Here is a 17,435-nt window from a genome sequence, read left to right as displayed (position 1 = left end):
AATTGTTTTTACACTTTTACAGTTGGAACTCACACCTTTTTTACTTGCTGTAAATGAAAACAAACACCAAATGGTGGAATTGTTAATTGGAAAAAAAGCAGATGTACATGTGGTTGATAAGTCCAAAAGGTACAGTAGTTGTCTTTTTTTAAACCTTATATTGTTCTAGGATGGTAACAGTTAAGTCAGACTAACTTAATAAGAAGAGGATTAATTTATAATTATATAGTGAAAAATGTCGACATGTCATCAGTTAGGCAGAAAGCAGTTATTCTGATGGGGCAATATGAAGAACAGTATACGGCAGAATTTATATTCCTTCATATCATTAACTGATGTGATTTGCAATCTTTTTTTTTCTGCCATGTGATTTTATGTTAGCTAAATGGGTTTCATATTAGTTTTATTATAAAGTGTGGACTCCTTTTATTTTATGACACAATACTGAACTTCTTACCCTTTTATAGTATTTTTTGGAAACTTCTACTTCATATATATTTTCTTTAAAAGATGCATATTAAACATAAATAGGAGTTGTTTTATCTTTTGAATGACTCCTTGCTTTAAATTGTCTTTTTTTTTTTTTAAGAATACTGATGTTAGATGATCCCTAAGTGATTATTAATTAGTATTACCAGATAGTGTGGGCTTATCATCCTTTTTCGTGTTCAGTATATTTTTTGTTTTGTTTTGTTTTGTTTTCGTTGGTAAGGGTAGAAGGATGAAAGATAACTTTAATTGAATAGATTTTTCTTTTAGTGAGGACAAATCATAGGTTGGTGATAAAGAGAAAAGAGATGGACTTTAGATAGACACAAGACTAGGTTTAATTCCTTTCCTACTTGCTGGGTATGTGACTTTGGAAACATTACTTATCATCACCAGATACATTCTCTCATATGAAAAGGAGGATAATATATCCTTCAAGCGTTGTTGTGTGTAAATAATATCTTACATATATAGTATTTAATTTAGTGCCTAACACATGCTTATCTTAGTATCATTAACTGCAACTATGACTCTTTTGTTACTGTTAGTGTGAATACTGTTATTTTAAGCCTGCAAATAGCTTTTTTGTTTTTTTTTATTTTTTTACTTTTAAAGATTTTATTATTTTTTGAGAGAGAGAGAGCATGAGCAGGGGAAGGGGTTAGAGCAGGGAGCCATATGTGGGGCTCAATTCCAGGACCCTAAGTTCATGACTGAGCTGAAGGCAGACGCTTAAATGACTGAGCCACCCAGGCACCCCTGCAAATTACTTTTTATACAGACCTGTCCTCTAGAAGGCATGGAGGTACACTGAATCAGCTTAAGGAAGAAATGGGGAATTCTTTTTTAAAAGAATTTAGCATAGTTTCTTGTTCATCAAGTGACTTTAAATTAGCAACCTCTACTCTCATACCCAGGGGGGACAAGAGGCTTCTTTTTTGTCCTTTAATTTTAGCCATGGAGGTAATTTACAAAGATAAACACTTGAACGTGTTAATGGTCAATTCTGGACCGACAGGCAAGATATTAATCTGGTAAAGTATATGAAATTTGCTGTTTAGATAACTCTGAGTTCCTAAGGGTGAAGTTATGTCTCTGTTATTTTAGAACAGCCCTCATGCTTGCTGCAACTCTTAAATCTCCAGATGTAGTCAGGCTTCTTCTTCAGCAAGGTGTTAATACCTCTTCTCAAGATGAATGTGGATGGACGGCAGAAGACTATGCTGATTTTTGTGGATTTTATGTGTAAGTGTGTACATTAAAATGTTAGTTATCACTAAACTGAAGTTTAAAATAGTTTAACTCTTAGTTCTTATGTAGTGGTTGAGAGTTCGTAGTTTGATTTGGGCAATGTTGGGATGGCAGTGAGTTAGCCCCCATCATTTGTCAGAAACCAAGACAAAGGCTAGACTAGTTAGCAATAACAATGGGTGCAGGATTCTTTATCTCAGGACTATTGAGACCTTTGTCTTTAGGGATCTTAACTGTATCTGTTTCATTCCAAGGATAACTCTTATGCATGGGGTACAAAGAAAGTTACATTTGTTTGTTTGTTTGTTTGTTTTCCTTCCTGCCTCCATCCCTCCCTCCCTCTCTTCCTCTCTTCCTTTCTTTGTAGATTTTATTTATTTATTTCAGAGAGGGACAGGGTAGGGACAGAGGAAGAAGCAGATTCCCTGCTGAGCAGGGAGCCTGATGTGGGGCTCAACCCCAGTCCCCCAAGACTGTGACCTGAGCTGAATGCAGATGCTTAACCAAGTGCCAAGTGAGCCACCTAGGTGCCCCAACATCCAACATCTTTTTTTTTTTTTTTTTTCCTAACTAGTTACTTGGGTCTTGAGATGTTCAGTTTAGTAGAAAACCCTATACTTTCCCTTGAGGGTTATCTCTTATACTTTCCCCCTTGAATTTTCCAGGAACCTAAGGAGTTCCCTAAGACCAAAGAGACCATCCTCTTTCGCAAGTCATTTGGAGGGAAAAAAGGACATTCTTGTCATTCCCTTGTTTCCTTTGATTCTGTTGCTGCAACATTGCTGTGTGTAGTACCTTGGTGACTCTGTTAAGCGACTGTCTTTGGCTCAGGTCATGATCCTGGAGTCCCAGGATCGAGTCCCCCAACTGGCTCCCTGCTCAGCAGGGAGTCTGCTTCTCCCTCTGACCCTCCCCGCTCTCATGTTTTCTCCCTCCCTCTCTCATTCTCTCACTCAAATAAATAAATAAATATCTTTAAAAAAAGAAAGAAAACTAAAGATTTTATTTTTTGAGAGAGAGAGTGAGAGCATGAGCAGGGGAAGGGGTTAGAGCAGGGAGCCAGACATGGGGCTCAATTCTAGGACCCCAAGATCATGACTGAGCTGAAGGCAGATGCTTAAATGACTGAGCCACCCAGGCACCCCTGCAAATAACTTTTTGTGCAGACCTGCCCTCTAGAAGGCAATGTTATTTTTCTGCAGTTTGGTTATGGTTATGATTGACCTTTGCTCCCAGGATGCCCTTGCTGATCCGCATTCCTCAGTCTTCCTGGTGACCCACGATGAGACTTCAAAGTTACCACATTTTTTAGTTTACGACATATGCTTGTATGCTCAGCTGCTATTCCAAGGCACCAGCACCCTGTTCTGGCCATTGGGCCCCCTGGCTTTAGCCACACACACCCTTCCCTTTGCACTCAAAAGCCTTACATGAAGCCCATATGTTAGCACAGACCTTCATAATGAAGTACCGCTTGAGGATTTTGCTTTTCTATCCCGCTAGCAGATGGCAGTTGGGACCCTTCTAAGCTGTTAGAGAGGTTCAAGTAATGCTACAGGAAGAGCCTGGACTTTCCTTTCTCCTTTGTTTCTAGGCCTATATCTCAAGCCTGCTTTAAATCCTGAGGAGCGCCTTTTCTTATGGGCTGATGAAAGGTCTCATACAGCCCTTCCCAGAGTGGTGGGTGTCCCCTTTCCCGAGAGGCCATGTTTTGGGTCTAATATTTCGTGAAATCCTCTTAACAACCTTGTGAAATAAGGCAGTAAGATGCCTGTTTTATAGAGGAAGACTTGGAGCCAGAGAGAAGTGGCTCGTCCAAGAGCAAATAGCTGTGGTTACAGAGTTAGGACCACTGAGTTCAAGACACGTTCCGTTATGGCAAGCTAATACTACTAATTGCTAAGTTACTACTTCATGACTGGTTCACCTTCCTTTAAAGTATATGGGGTAATTTAAGGTTTGATATTAGCTCTGATATTATTCGAAATACTCTTATGAATTGATATATTTGGTAAATGTTTTTCATATCAGTATTAAAATAGTAACATTGTTTATCACCCCTTTTTATATGTAGCAATCGCCAAATAATTGCCCAACATAGAGAAGAAAGATTTAAAAATTTTTCGCCAAATAACAATCCAGGTAAGACTTTTCAGAGTGAAGTACTTTTGGTGGTCACATAGATGAAGGCAGAGTAAGGAAGTTTTGATTATGAAAGAGCAGTGGGGGGAAAAAAAAAACCCCAATGTGTAAATTGCATAAGCTCACTTTCTTGCTTTCTTCCTTTCTTTCTCTTTCTCTCTCTCTCTCTCTCTCTCTCTCGATTTTATTTATTTATTTGACAGAGAGAGAGAGAGAGAGCACAGGCAGAGGGACAGGGAGAAGCAGGTTTCCCACTGAGCAGGGAGCCCAATGTTGGACTCAGTCCCAGGGTCCAGGGATCTTGACCTGAGCTGAAGGCAGATGCTTACCCAACTGAGCCACCCAGGGGCCTCTATTTTTTTTTTCTTTCTTAATAGTCTAGTATTCAGAATTATTTAAGACTTTAAATACTGTCATGAACAATAGGAACAAATCCATGAGAGAGACCGGACTCCAGGAAACAAACTGAGGGTTATGGAAGGATGGAGTGGGGGAATGGGGGAACTGGGTGATGAGTATTAAGGAGGGCACGTGTCGTGATGAGCACTGGGTGTTATATGCAGCTAATTAATCATTGAACACTACATCAGAAACTTACGATGTAGTATGTGCTGGCTAACTGACCATAATTAAAAAAAAAAATGGTACCTCAGTGTGAACAACAACGAAAAAGGAAGTTAATTGTAGGTAATTTAACATATGAGACATTATTGTCTGAAAAGAAATTCATTATTTTAGTCATGACCCCTAAAATCCCTTATATCTTTGTGTAAATAAGAGAGAGATTTTTAAGTTAGTATGTTTTATGTTTCCTTTATAAGCATATTAAAACAACTTGAACTTGTTATGAAAATGGATCTTTTAGTTTTTACAAGTGGATTACATTTAGTAAGTATTATTACATACTGATTTGTCTCATTAAAAAAGGAGCTATCCTCAAAACTGGGAACTCTATAATACCTTCCTGGTACCATAAACAAATGGCAAGCAATAAGAACTGGAAAACTTAGCTAGTATGCAGCAATACCAGTGAGACTGTTTTTTTTCTTTAAAGGTGACTGTCCGTGGTACAGAAATCAGAAAAGAAATGCCTTGAGAATCATAGGTGGTTTTATATATTGTTGTATCAATAAGATATCATTAACAACTTCATTTCTCATTAGTTAAAGAGAATGAGATATGTTGACTTTATTAGAACAATGTTTTCTTCTGTTCATTGCATAATTGTCATGATACTGTAATTTTGTTAGAACATGACACTCTGTTGCCATTAGTAAAAAGATTATCATAATAAAAATTCAAATGGGGCAACTCTGAGGCTCAACAGATTATAACAAAAGCAGAAAAATGGTTCACAGTAACAAAAATGCTACCACTGCTCCCTAGATGTGGCACCTAGTGCATTGTACAATCTGACATGTATGAAGGAACCTTTAACTTAGTAGACTTTTATCAAAGAAAATCTGTAGGTTGGTTTGGTTTTGCAATTTACTCATTTTCATTTGTTCACTTAGCAAATAACTATCAAGTGTCTTTTAGCCACTAAGTGTTACTCTGATATAGAATACAAACATTCAAAAAACACAATCCCTTCCCTCTGGGAGTTTGTTATTATCATTGTCATTCTTATTATTTACTCTGTTTTTACTACTCTATTTTTATTATTTACTCTACTTTATTCCGTGCTTACTATGTGCCAGAGTCCCCTAGTGCTTATAATTATCATTGTTATGTTTTTATTGGTACTTAATATGTAAGTCAATAGTGACAAGTTAGAGTTTTAGAAGAGTGGGTAGAATTTAAGGTAAGTATGCAGACCGAGTATTAAGTTTGCCAGGTAAAGAGGCAGAAGAACCATGTTTGGCAGGAGAAACGTCCATCAAGATGACATGTTTTGCACAGGGAACAGCAGTGCAGATGCTCAGATGTACGAGTGAACTTGGGAGCACTTACGAGCAGTTCAATTTTGCTGGTACAAAAAGTGTGCTATGGGAATGGTTGGAATGAGTGAATACTTAGCTAAGGCAAGCTAATGAAAGTTTTTCAGTACCATGGAAAGGTGTAGCTCTTAGGCTGTAGACCTTGGCAAATTTATCAGGTCGAATGCTTTTAGCTGCGAATAACAGGTGACTTATAATAGTGACTAAAACGGGGCCACCTGGGTGGCTTAGTCAGTTATGCATTGACTCTTAGTTTTAGCTCAGGTCACAGTCTCATGGGTCATGAGATCAAGCCCCACATCCCACTGGGCTCCGTGCTCAGCATGGAGTCTGCTTGACGATTCTCCTCCTCTGCCATTCCCCCCGTTCGTGTACTCTCTCTTGCATGCGTGCACTCTCTCTCAAATCAATAAATCTAAAGAAAGCAAACCAAACAAAACAGTGACTAAAACAGGAGGAACCAGAATTGTTTTGATGGTTCAGTGATGTCACCAGGATTCCAGTTGTCTCTTTTTAGCTTTGAGGTTGGCGGTATTTTATATTTCCTTTCCTGATTGGCTAATTAGCAACAGTTCGAGGCATATTCTCACATGACAATATTCAATGACTGGAAGGACTGTTTTTCTTTATATGTTCCTTTTATTTTTTTAAAAGATTTTATTTATTTATTTGACAGAGAGAGACAGACAGAGAGGGAATACAAGCAGGGGGAAGCGGCAGAGGGAGAAGCAGGCCTCTTGCTGAGCAGGGAGCCTGACGTGGGGCTGGATCCCAGGACCCTCGAATCATGACCCAAGCTGAAGGCTGAGGCTTAACAACCGAGCCACCCAGGCATCCCTATATGTTTCTTTAAATAGGAAGAAAACTCAGAAGCTTGCAGTAAATTTACTGTAACATCTTATAAGCTAGGTTATATCACGTGCTTGTTCCTAAACCAGCCGCTGGTAAATCAGGTACTGTGATTAGCTTAGAATAATCATTTCTCCTTTTGAAGCTGGGGTAAGGCCACCTTCTTCGTCTTTGGGACAAGAAATATCCAAATAAAGTTGTGGTTCTCCAGCAAGAATGAAGACTCTGGCATGGTTATTGGGGAGGGAGCCAGCAGTACTTGATGCAGGGATTCACTGGAGAATGTGAAGCAGAAGGGTAACAAGATTAGATTTGAATTAGGGCCTTCTGGTTGTGGCACAAAATAGGGATCACCAAGCTTTTTCTCTAAAGGGCCAGATAGTGAATATTTTAGGCCCTGTGGTTTCTCAACTACAACTACCATTATAGTGTGAAAGCAGCCGTAGCAATACGTAGGTGAATAGCAAGAACCAACCATCTGGTCCTGTAAATAAAGTTTTATGGGAGCACAGTCACATGTGACTGGTCCAACTTGGCCTGTGGCCATAGTTTGGTCACCCCTCATGTGGAGGATAGATTGGGAAAAAACCATGTAAAGAGACTGGAAGATAAAGGACCCTTCTATTTCCTTAGTCTAGTATCAGTCCATTATGAAATGTTCACTCCTCTATACTGAAAAAGTCAGGAGGCCCAACTAATCAATTTACAATGTTGTTCTTTTTCAAGGCCTTATGTCTTTCTCATTTTTTTAATTTAAGACTTTTAAAAAGATTTTATTTATTTGCGAGAGAGCACAAGTGGGGCCGAAGGGCAGAGGGAGAGGGAGAAGGAGACTCCCCATTGAGCAGGGAGCCTGACACGGGGCTTAATCCCAGCAATGTGTACTCCTACAGGACAGGACAAATTGAAGCAGGTCATACATACTTAGAGTCCAATGGTATAAATGATTCTGCTGTGCTGCCTTAAGGATGTGGTGTAGCATTCTACCATGGGCTTTCACGTATGTCCACTCAGGGTCACGATTTGTTCCTCTCATTAGAAATTGCCCTTCTGGCCAACCCACCTTCCTGTCTGCAGAAACAACCCCCAAACCCATTTGTCATCTGAGCCAGGCATGAGGATTCAGCTTAGTACTAAGTGCATGAGTGTTTGTGGGGTTCTCTATGTACATGGAGCTAACTAGATGACCCTTTTGCTTTTTAGATTCTCCAGGAAACTATTCTCACCGGAAGGTAAAACTTACATTTTTATTTTGAGGCTTTAACTACAGATTGCATGAAATATTCATTATGTCTTAATCATATTGTTTCAATACCCATTCAGCTTGCTGTGGAGGGGAAAGGTTTTATTTCGAATCCACCCAGAGACATGGAGGAAATTCAAGCATCCCAATCAGGTAAATTTTACAATATAAACTGAACGGTGTAAAGAAGTCCACTAAAATATTTGAAATGCTCACAGTCTTCTTATTCTGAAGTCTTTTTATTTAGTTAGTTATTTAGTTAGTTAGTTATTTAATTTTGGGGGCAAGCTTCAGTGAAGGTTCTGACATAAATAAGGTAGATGTTATTGCTGATATCTATGTTTGAACAGAAGATATTTATAAGCCTAGGAACAAGAGCTTCTGAAACATGGAAGGTTTCGCTCAATTCTTTTAAAAGGAAGAGCAGACTGTTTGAAATGCCGGAGGGGTATCAGGGGCGCTTCCGGTACCAAAACCTGTCGGAGTCGGATACCAAAATTTTCCCCCTGTTACTGCTTTCCTCGCTGCTGGGAAGACATTAAGGACGGACGTGGTTGATGATGCAAAGCTATGTTCTAGTCAGCTATAAGAATGTGTGGCTGGATGGCATGTGAAATGGTGGTACTTCATAAATCGTATCATTGAGTGCCAAGTAAGAGTATTGGAAGGAGAAGAGAGCAGGGTCAGTTTGGGGGAAATTGAGGAAGCCTTAGCCGTGCTAAAAAGTCTATTAGAAAGTTTGTGACTTTTAAGACTTTTCCAGTTTTGAAGAATTGATAGTGACGAACGTGAAGCTTGCTTCTCGAAGGTGAAGTTAAGGTGAAGGAATGTGGCAGCAGACTCAGTATGGACCAGAATTTCTCCAATGTTACTGAATCCTCGGAGACCTTGTTAAAAATGCACATTGTGGGGGCGCCTGGGTGGCTCAGTGGGTTAAAGCCTCTGCCTTCGGCTCAGGTCGTGATCCCAGGGTCCTGGGATCGAGCCCCACATCAGGCTCTCTGCTCTGCGGGGAGCCTGCTTCCCCCTCTCTCTCTCTCTGCCTTCCTCTCTGCCTACTTGTGATCTCTCTGTCAAAGAAAGAAAGAAAGAAAGAAGGAAAGAAATCTTTAAAAAAAAAAGAAGTGCACATTGTGAGGGGCGCGTGGGTGGCTCAGTGGGTTAAGCCTCTGCCTTGGGCTCGGGTCATGACCTCAGGATCCTGGGATTGAGCCCCGCATCCGGCTCTCTGCTCCGCAGGGAGCCTGCTTCCCCCTCTCTCTCTGCCTGCCTCTCTGCCTACTTGTGATCTCTCTCTGTCAAAGAGATAAATACAATCTTTCAAAAATAATGAACATTGTGAGCGGCAGGTCTGGGATCCTGCATTCTGACCTGTCAGGTGATGCAAATATCAATGGTCCGTTGGTCATGTGCTCCATTGCAAGGGTGGAGACTTCCACGTAGAGACACCTGGAAAGGCCACTGGATACTTCAAGACACCACAGGATCAAGGAAAACATTATTTTCTTTTTGTTTGTAAGCATGTTTTCAGCTAGACGGGAGAAAGGAGATGCAGAAAGGGAGGTTATAGATGTAAGATACTAGTGCTAACTAAAAAGGAAAGAAGTGGTGGAGATAATCCCTAATAAAAAGGGTGTAAAAGCAGAACAATCAAGACTATAGATCCACAAATAAGTCTTTTTTTAGGATTTTGTTTTCCTTTATTTGTTTCAGGGAGCAAGATTGAGAGAGACAGAGAATGATCAGGGGGAGGGGCAAAGGCAGAGGGAGAGGTTCCTTAAAGAGGCTCACTTCTGAGCCTGGAGCCTCCATGCAGGGTTCCATCTGAAGACTCTGTCCTCATGAGCTGAGTCAAAATCAGGAGCCAGATGCTCAACCCGCCGTTCCGTCCGGGTGCTCCCAGAAATTACTTTTTGAAGGGGCATAGCGAAGGGAACAAGGGAAAAGGGAAAGGTACGTTAGCTTAGAAGTCTTGGAGTTGAGAATGAAACTCCAGAGGATTCACTTTAGATGGCTCGAGGGTATTTGCACTAGAACCACATATCCATCCTCCTCAGGTCTTTTGGACATCAAAGATACAGGTTACGTCGGTCTTCATTACTCAAGTGAGATACGGAAGCTATGGCTTTCTTTTTTTTTAAGATAGGTAATTTTTTGGTACGAGAGCTGTTTCCAAAAACCCTTGAAAGACTGACATGATCTACCAAATCAAACTACTTTTGGAAACTATAGAAATACAGGATTGGTTCCCTAAATATTAAAATTTTTATTATCAGTAAGTGTGACACTAATTCTGAAATACATATTTTTTATTTTAATAAATAGAATTTTTTTAAAATTTTAATAAACATATAATGTATTTTTATCCCTAGGAGGTACAGGTCTGTGAATCGCTACGTTTACCCATTTCACAGCAGTCATCATAGCACATACCCTCCCCAATGTCCATATCCCCCGTGGAATCTTTTTTTAAAAAGATTTTGGAGATTGTAATTTCTTTTAGGCTGTTTTTAGCATTCACTTGAGAGTGGGTGGCAGTATTATATTTAGAAGTTTGTGCTCGGCTGGGGATACTAGGTTGAGGTCTAAAGATTGCTTATTGAAAACAAAGTTTCTTAACTTTATTTTTATAGCTTTAAATTCACAAGTATTGGTCCAATTATATTCAATGTAACTAGAAAATGCAGCTTCCCAAACCAAATATTAAAATATTTCCTATATTCTCTATGACTTTATTTTAGAGTTGGCTTTCCCAGCATTAATGGGAATCATTGAGAATTTACTATATAGTATCATCTTCTCAACTATGTATGCATAGTCTATGTTCTTGTTTTATTATTTTTATTTTATTTTTTTAGAGAGCAAGAAAGTGGGGAGGGAAGGAGGTAAGGCAGAAGGAGAGGGAGGGAGAGAACCCCAAGCAGCAGGCTTCACGCTTAGCACGGGGTCTGATGTGGGGCTGGATCTCACGACCCTGAGATCATGACCTGAGATGAAATCAACAGCCAGACACTTACTTCACTGAGCCACCCAGATGCCCCTTATTATTATTATTATTATTATTATTATTATTATTTGAAGATTTTATTTATTTGAGAGAGATTGAGAGAAAAAGTGGGAGGAGGGGCAGAGGGAGAAGCAGACTCCCCACTGACCTGGGAGCCCGATGGAGGACTCCATCCCAGGATCCAGTCATGACCTGAGCTGAAGGCAGCCGCTTAACTGACTGAGCCACCCAGGCGCCCCCCTTCATTAATTTTGATGAATAGGTGGAATATTGGTTTTAAGGAGTACTACACCGTTTAAAAATAACATTCTCCTGATATACTCAGTCTACTGATTAACCATATCTAATGTGTGCTCTACTTAATGTACCAGTTAACTAAGGGCCTTTCATCAGTCATATGATCAGGTCGGTACTAATAAATTGTACAGTATTTTTTTCACCCCTGTAGTTTTATGTTCTTTCTTTACTTGTAGAATTAACACTATAGTTTCAAAAGATTTTCAATTATCTCCTAGAGTAGTGAACGCAGACAATAAATTCAAAGTTACTTACCTATACAAGTGACTTGTTCCTGTTACTTCCTCATGAGCTTGGTAGATCCAAGAAGCAGGACTTTTAAAACAAAGCACCCACAGGCTTCTGTAACATAGGAAGATATGGAACAGAAAAATTATAAAATAAATACATTCAACTTAAAACAGTTCATGTAGAATAATTCCCACTTGATGCCTTTTATAAAGTAACGAGCAAAATTGGTTGCTAGGGACCCACGATTGTGTATTTACTCATTTAATATAGATTTATTCTGTACTGGCCCTGATAATTTTATATCCTCAATATTTCTAGAACCATTCTGTCGGTTCAGGTGTGCTTCATCTTTATTTTGCATCAGTGCCTTCTCATTCATCTCCCATCTTTTATTACAATGCCCCTCAGATTCATCCCTCTCCACAGCATTTAGAGTGATGTGTCTCGAATGCAAATATGACTGTGAACCATTGTTGAAAATATGTTTGTGTCCAGGTATCTTAAAATTACATATAAGGCTTTCATAATTTTGAGTTCTGCTAAGCTCTCTAACCCTTTCTACTGTCTGCCCTTTTCTCTGGCATCTGAACTGCTTTTGATGTCTTCCTCTTTGATTCCTGTATTTTAGACAGATATTTACCCTGTTGTGTGTTTCTCTCCCTTGTCTTACTGCGCCCTCTAACCCCTTTGACTCTGGCTGACCTCAGTGTTGCTGTCTCAGTTCAGGCATTATCTCTACAAAAACCATTCCTGACACCTTTTATCTACATGCTGCTTTAAACCTGGGTGCCTAGCACTTACTGGGAACTCAGTAAATAATTACTGAGTGGAATAAAGACTGTTTACACAGAGATGATTTAAGAGATTGTCCCATACAGGGGCCCCTGGGGGGCTCAGTCGGTTGAGTGTCCAACTCTTGATTTTGGCTCAGGTCAAGCCCCAAGTGGGGTTCAGTGCTGGGCGTGGAGCCTGGTCAAAATTCTCTCTCCCTCTTCTCCTTCCCCCCCGTCTCTCTCTTGAAAAAAGAGAAAGAGAGAGATTGTCCCATACAGTCTAGTAACAAAAGGAATATGTACACATAAAGAAGTAACTTACAGTTCGGGTGGTGAAGATGCACTAGAAAAATCTGTATGGTACTAACGTAGCCCCAAAGAAAGAGATCTATTTATCTAGGGAAGGGTAGCCTTAATCAAGGATGACTTTGTGTAGCAGTCTGTGTCCTAGAAGATGTGAAGAAATTTGTCAAGAAGTAGAGGAAAACATTTTAGGAATGTTTACATTCATCAGGGAAATACACCCATAGGAAGGTTGTACACTGATAAAGGCATAAAAAATACTAGTAATTTTGGAAACCATGAATAATGTTGTAGTTGAAGCTTAGGGTGACGTTTAAGAGGTACTGTAACAAGGTAAAGAATAGTCTGTTGTGATTTTATATCTTTCTGCTGCATTTTAAAAATTTGTTTCTGATTGTTTTGTTCATTGGTGTTAGGTGGGTGAATTTGTGAATGATTCTTTGAGATGTTTGTGTGCCTTTAACCTAGTGATGTTTAGTATTTCCCAAATGGTTTGTTGAAGTTTTTGATAATGAAAAGTATTTCTTAAAGTAAATATCCAGCTAAAGATTATGTTTCATTTAAACTCTTAATTGATAAGATGTTGTTTTCTATTTTTATGAAGGTTATAGCTTTTATCTAACCAGTCTAATTTGTCCATTTTAATAAAATATATATATTTTTCAGCAGAACTAGACTTAGAAATGACAACAGAAAAAGAGGAAGAAAGTCTTAATGAAAGTGAAAATAAACACCTGCAGGTATATACAAATTTAAATTTAAATTTCCAATTTTATATTGTTTTCCCTGCTTTAAGAATGTAACATAGCTCAAATGAAATTATCTTCTGAACAAAATGTATTGAAGTTGATCGATTATAATTTAGTATTTAGTTTTTGTAAAATTTTACAAGTTACCATATTTAAAATATTGTTAGAATTTATAGTAGCTTGTAGTTAAACTTCATCCTTGGAATCGGACCAAAAAAATTTCTGAATATTGTTTGCTTCTTCCATTTTTGTAAGTTTTTACATGCTAAAAAGTTGACATCAAATACTGAACCATATGTTTAAGCAGTTGAAATTAAGTGCAGTATAACAATTATGACTATTGACTTAGATTCATGTAGAAGGAGTGGTTCTTAATGTGCAGTTCTCAGTGGTTCAAAACGTGCAGTTCTGTATTGTCAGTCACTAATGCCAAGATTAAAGATTTATTTTGTCTTGTGATCTCTGTGTAGTTGACTTCAGAGAGTAGGATCATAAAATGAACACAATTGCCTATTGTAGAATCAAACCTTCCAGGATGGGACCTTTGTATTTGGGTAATAAACAGGAACGTTTTCAGTTATTTCATTTCCATATAGGGAATCTGTAAATATTATTCACATTTTTCTTATCCACTCTCAGTGGACGTTACAATAGCTGGATACAGGCAGATAATTTATAGTGATGTATAACACTATCATAGTATATAATTTGAATTAAAATTTAGGAATTTATTTTTCTTTCTGATTGATGTTTATTGATTTTGGCTCCTAATAATAAGTTTGTCTATTCTCTAGTTATTAATCTTTAAAAAAATTCTCAAATGCACTATTGGGGTCACTGTTTAAGGTATGGTAAGATAAAATGGTTTTAAGTTTATAACATTGAAAATCATCTAATTCATTTTTTGGTAGATGTGACATGTAATGAATTGTTTAGTTTAAAAAAACTGACAAAGTTAAGTTTATGGATTTGTGTTTTTCTTCTGTCTCAGGCTAGGGCAAGTTATTTTCGCTTCTTAGTTACAATCCAGTGACTTGGGAGCAGCTTAACATAGATTAAGACATTTAACAGTTAAATTTTAATTATTTTCTAATTTTTTCTTTGTCCATACTTGATTACTTAAGGATAAAGTTATTTTACAAACATGTATGCCAACAGAAAGGACATCTGAAAATGAAACACAGCAATTTAACTTTTATATCTGTCAAAAATGGCTCAAGAACCAGGAATGAATAAGGAATGTGATAGAGAGGATGATAGATTTTTATATTCAGAACATCCCTCTGTTCAAAAGTGTGAGAACATGTGGACCAAACAAGACAAATTAGAGTGGAAAAATAAGTTAAAACTCATCACCAGAGAGTTAAAGCAGAAGTTTGGTGAAATTTGTGGAAAAAAAAAAATTACTGCTTATCCTAAGGAAGATTCACTACATGGTCACTTTAAAGAAGGAGCAAACTTAATGGAAATACCTTCTAATTTGACAAATGATAGACTTGATTGTGAGAAAAAAGATGCATTTGCATCTTTGAACAGAAAGAGTCTAGACTTGAAAATGTCGTTCTTCCTCATTCATCCTCAGATCATAGTTGCCAGTCATCTTCTGATCTTTCCTTAAGTGAAAATAAATCAGACTCTGAAAATGATAACAAATCAGACTTTGAGCATATTTTTAACAAAAATGAGAGTTTTGATAGTGACATAGAAAATAAAAAAGTAAGGAACCCAGGGGTTACGTTTGAAGGGAAAGAAGACCAGGAGTTTGACATGCAAATGGCAAAAAGTATAAACCAAACTAGTTATTTTAAAGATTTTATTTACTTGTCAGAGAGAGAGTGAGAGAGAGAGAGAGAGAGAGAGAGAGAGAGACAGCATGTGCACACAAGCAGGGGGAAGTCCTGGCAGAAGAAGCAGGCCTGAACTCTGTCCCAGGACTCTGGGATCATGACCTGAGCCCAAGGCAGATACTTAGCCAACGAGGTATCCACGTGTCCAAATTCCTCTCTTTTTATTGACACAGAAATGAAGCAGAATTTATAAAAATTGCAGTTACTTGTAATGATAAGCACAAAATATTTTTATCAATTAAAATTAGGACAAACTAAGAGTCAAATGATATAATTAATGAAAAAAGTTCTGGGATGCCTGGGTGGCTCAGTTGGTTAAGAGCCTGCCTTTGGCTTGGGTCATGATCCCAGGGTCCTGGGATGGGGTCCTGCATTGGGCTCCCTGCTCAGGAGGGAGCCTGCTTCTCCCATTGCTGGCACCTCCTCCTGCTTGTGCGCTCTCTCTCTCTCTGATGAATAAATAAATAAAATCTTTAAAACATGTATAATTAATGAAAAAAGTTCATTTTAATGAATAAACTAGTAACGATTATCCTTCCTATCAAACTTCCATTAAAGATTGAAGAAACGGAGAAGCACCAAAATGATGAAATGGCAGTATTAGAAAGCGTATATGCTTCTGCTGCTGCTGGACTAATGCATCAAAGAGGGAGTGGAAAAACTGATAACAACCTATTTCCTATTATGGAAAATGAAGAATCTGATGGGTAAGCCTATAGCAATGCTTAAATAGTAGGTAATTATTATTTTCCTATAAAACAAATTCTAGTTGGAGCTAACATTCATGATTAACAAATTTTATGTTTTTTAGTAAGGCTATTTCATCTTGGGTGCTAATCAGAAAAATTTAAATAATGAGATACCATTTTTTGCTATCATAGTGATAAATATTTTATTAAAAAATTAACAACCAAAGTTAGCAAATGTGAAGAAAAGGGCATTCTTATACACTGTTGTTAAATAAAATTGGTAAAGCCCTTCCGAAGGGTGATTTAGCAGTGTGTTTCAAAAATTTTATATATTCTGACCTCTTATCCCAAGAACTTCATTGCTAGGACTAGATCCTATAGGAAAACATGACTTGTGTAACACACACACACACACACACACACACACACATTCTAAGGACATTTATTATACATTTATATATATATAAAATATGACATATGTTAAGGATATTTATTATAGCATTATTTTCATATAAAAAGTTGGAGATAGTCTAAGTATCTGTCAATAGGGAAGTAAACTTTCACCCCTGTAAAACAATGTAGTACGCGACTGTTTGAAAAAATGAGTTTAGGTCTACAAGGTACTGATTGTTTAACAAAGTATATTTAAAGTTTTTGGTTTGATGTCATGTTTTATGCAAATTTTAGAATACTTTTATTTACTTATTTATTTTTCTACCCCAGCATTTCTTTTTCTTTTTTTTTTTTTTAATTGCGCTATGGTAGTCACCATACAGTACATCATTAGTTTTTGATGTAGTGTTCTGTGATTCGTTGTTTGTGTATAACACCCAGTGCTCCATGCAATACATGCCCTACTTAATACCCATCATTGGGCTCACTCAACTCCCCCACCCCATTCCCCTTTAAAACCCTCAGTTTGATTCCCAGAGTCCATAGTGTCTCATGGTTCATCTCCCCCTCTTATTTTCCCCCCTTCATTTTTCCCTTCCTTCTAATTCCTCCATGCTATTCCTTATGTTCCACAAATAAGTGAAACCATGTCATAATTGTCTTTCTCTGCTTGACTTATTTCACTCAGCATAATCTCCTTCAGTTCCATCACGTTGATGCAGATGTTGGTATTCATCCTTTTTGATGGCTGAGGAATATTCCATTGTATATATGGACCATATCTTCTTTATCCATTCATCTGTTGAAGGTTACCTCTGCTCCTTCCACAGTTTGGCTATTGTAGACATTGCTGCTATGAACATTGGGATGCATATGGCCCTTCTTTTCACTACATCTGTATCTTTGGGGTAAATACCCAGTAATGCAATTGCTGGGTCTTAGGGTAGCTCTGTTTATATATATATATATATATATATATATATATATATATATATATATATATTTACATTATATATATATTTACATTATATATATATTTAGATTTTTATTTATTTATTTGACAGAGAGAGATCCCAAGTAGGCAGAGAGGCAGGCAGAGAGAGAGAGGAGGAAGCAGGCTCCCTGCCGAGCAGGGAGCCCGATGCAGGACTCGATCCCAGGACCCTGAGATCATGACCTGAGGCGAAGGCAGAGGACCAACCCACTGAGCCACCCAGGCGCCCTGTTTTTAA

The 17,435-nt window shown here is 38.0% G+C and overlaps 1 protein-coding gene across 1 annotated transcript in view; it reads left to right on the top strand.

Moving 5' to 3' along the window:
• The window catches only part of LOC308337917 (ankyrin repeat domain-containing protein 26-like), a gene marked incomplete at its 3' end in the record, with an annotated part of 66,459 nt that overhangs the window by 25,012 nt on the left and 24,012 nt on the right, over positions 1 to 17,435 (top strand). Inside the window, exons 4-10 of the mRNA XM_080831463.1 lie at positions 23 to 129; positions 1,597 to 1,734; positions 3,815 to 3,882; positions 7,875 to 7,903; positions 7,995 to 8,067; positions 13,192 to 13,265; positions 15,680 to 15,828. Of these exons, the coding sequence (XP_080687589.1) occupies positions 23 to 129; positions 1,597 to 1,734; positions 3,815 to 3,882; positions 7,875 to 7,903; positions 7,995 to 8,067; positions 13,192 to 13,265; positions 15,680 to 15,828 (638 nt within the window). The remainder of the gene's footprint in view (positions 1 to 22; positions 130 to 1,596; positions 1,735 to 3,814; positions 3,883 to 7,874; positions 7,904 to 7,994; positions 8,068 to 13,191; positions 13,266 to 15,679; positions 15,829 to 17,435) is intronic.

The sequence above is a fragment of the Martes martes genome (assembly GCF_963455335.1).
Source record: "Martes martes genome assembly, contig: scaffold_119, whole genome shotgun sequence".
Taxonomy (NCBI): Eukaryota; Metazoa; Chordata; class Mammalia; order Carnivora; family Mustelidae; genus Martes; species Martes martes.
Note: the sequence above shows the minus strand (reverse complement) of the source record. Positions and strands in the feature narration are given on the sequence as shown.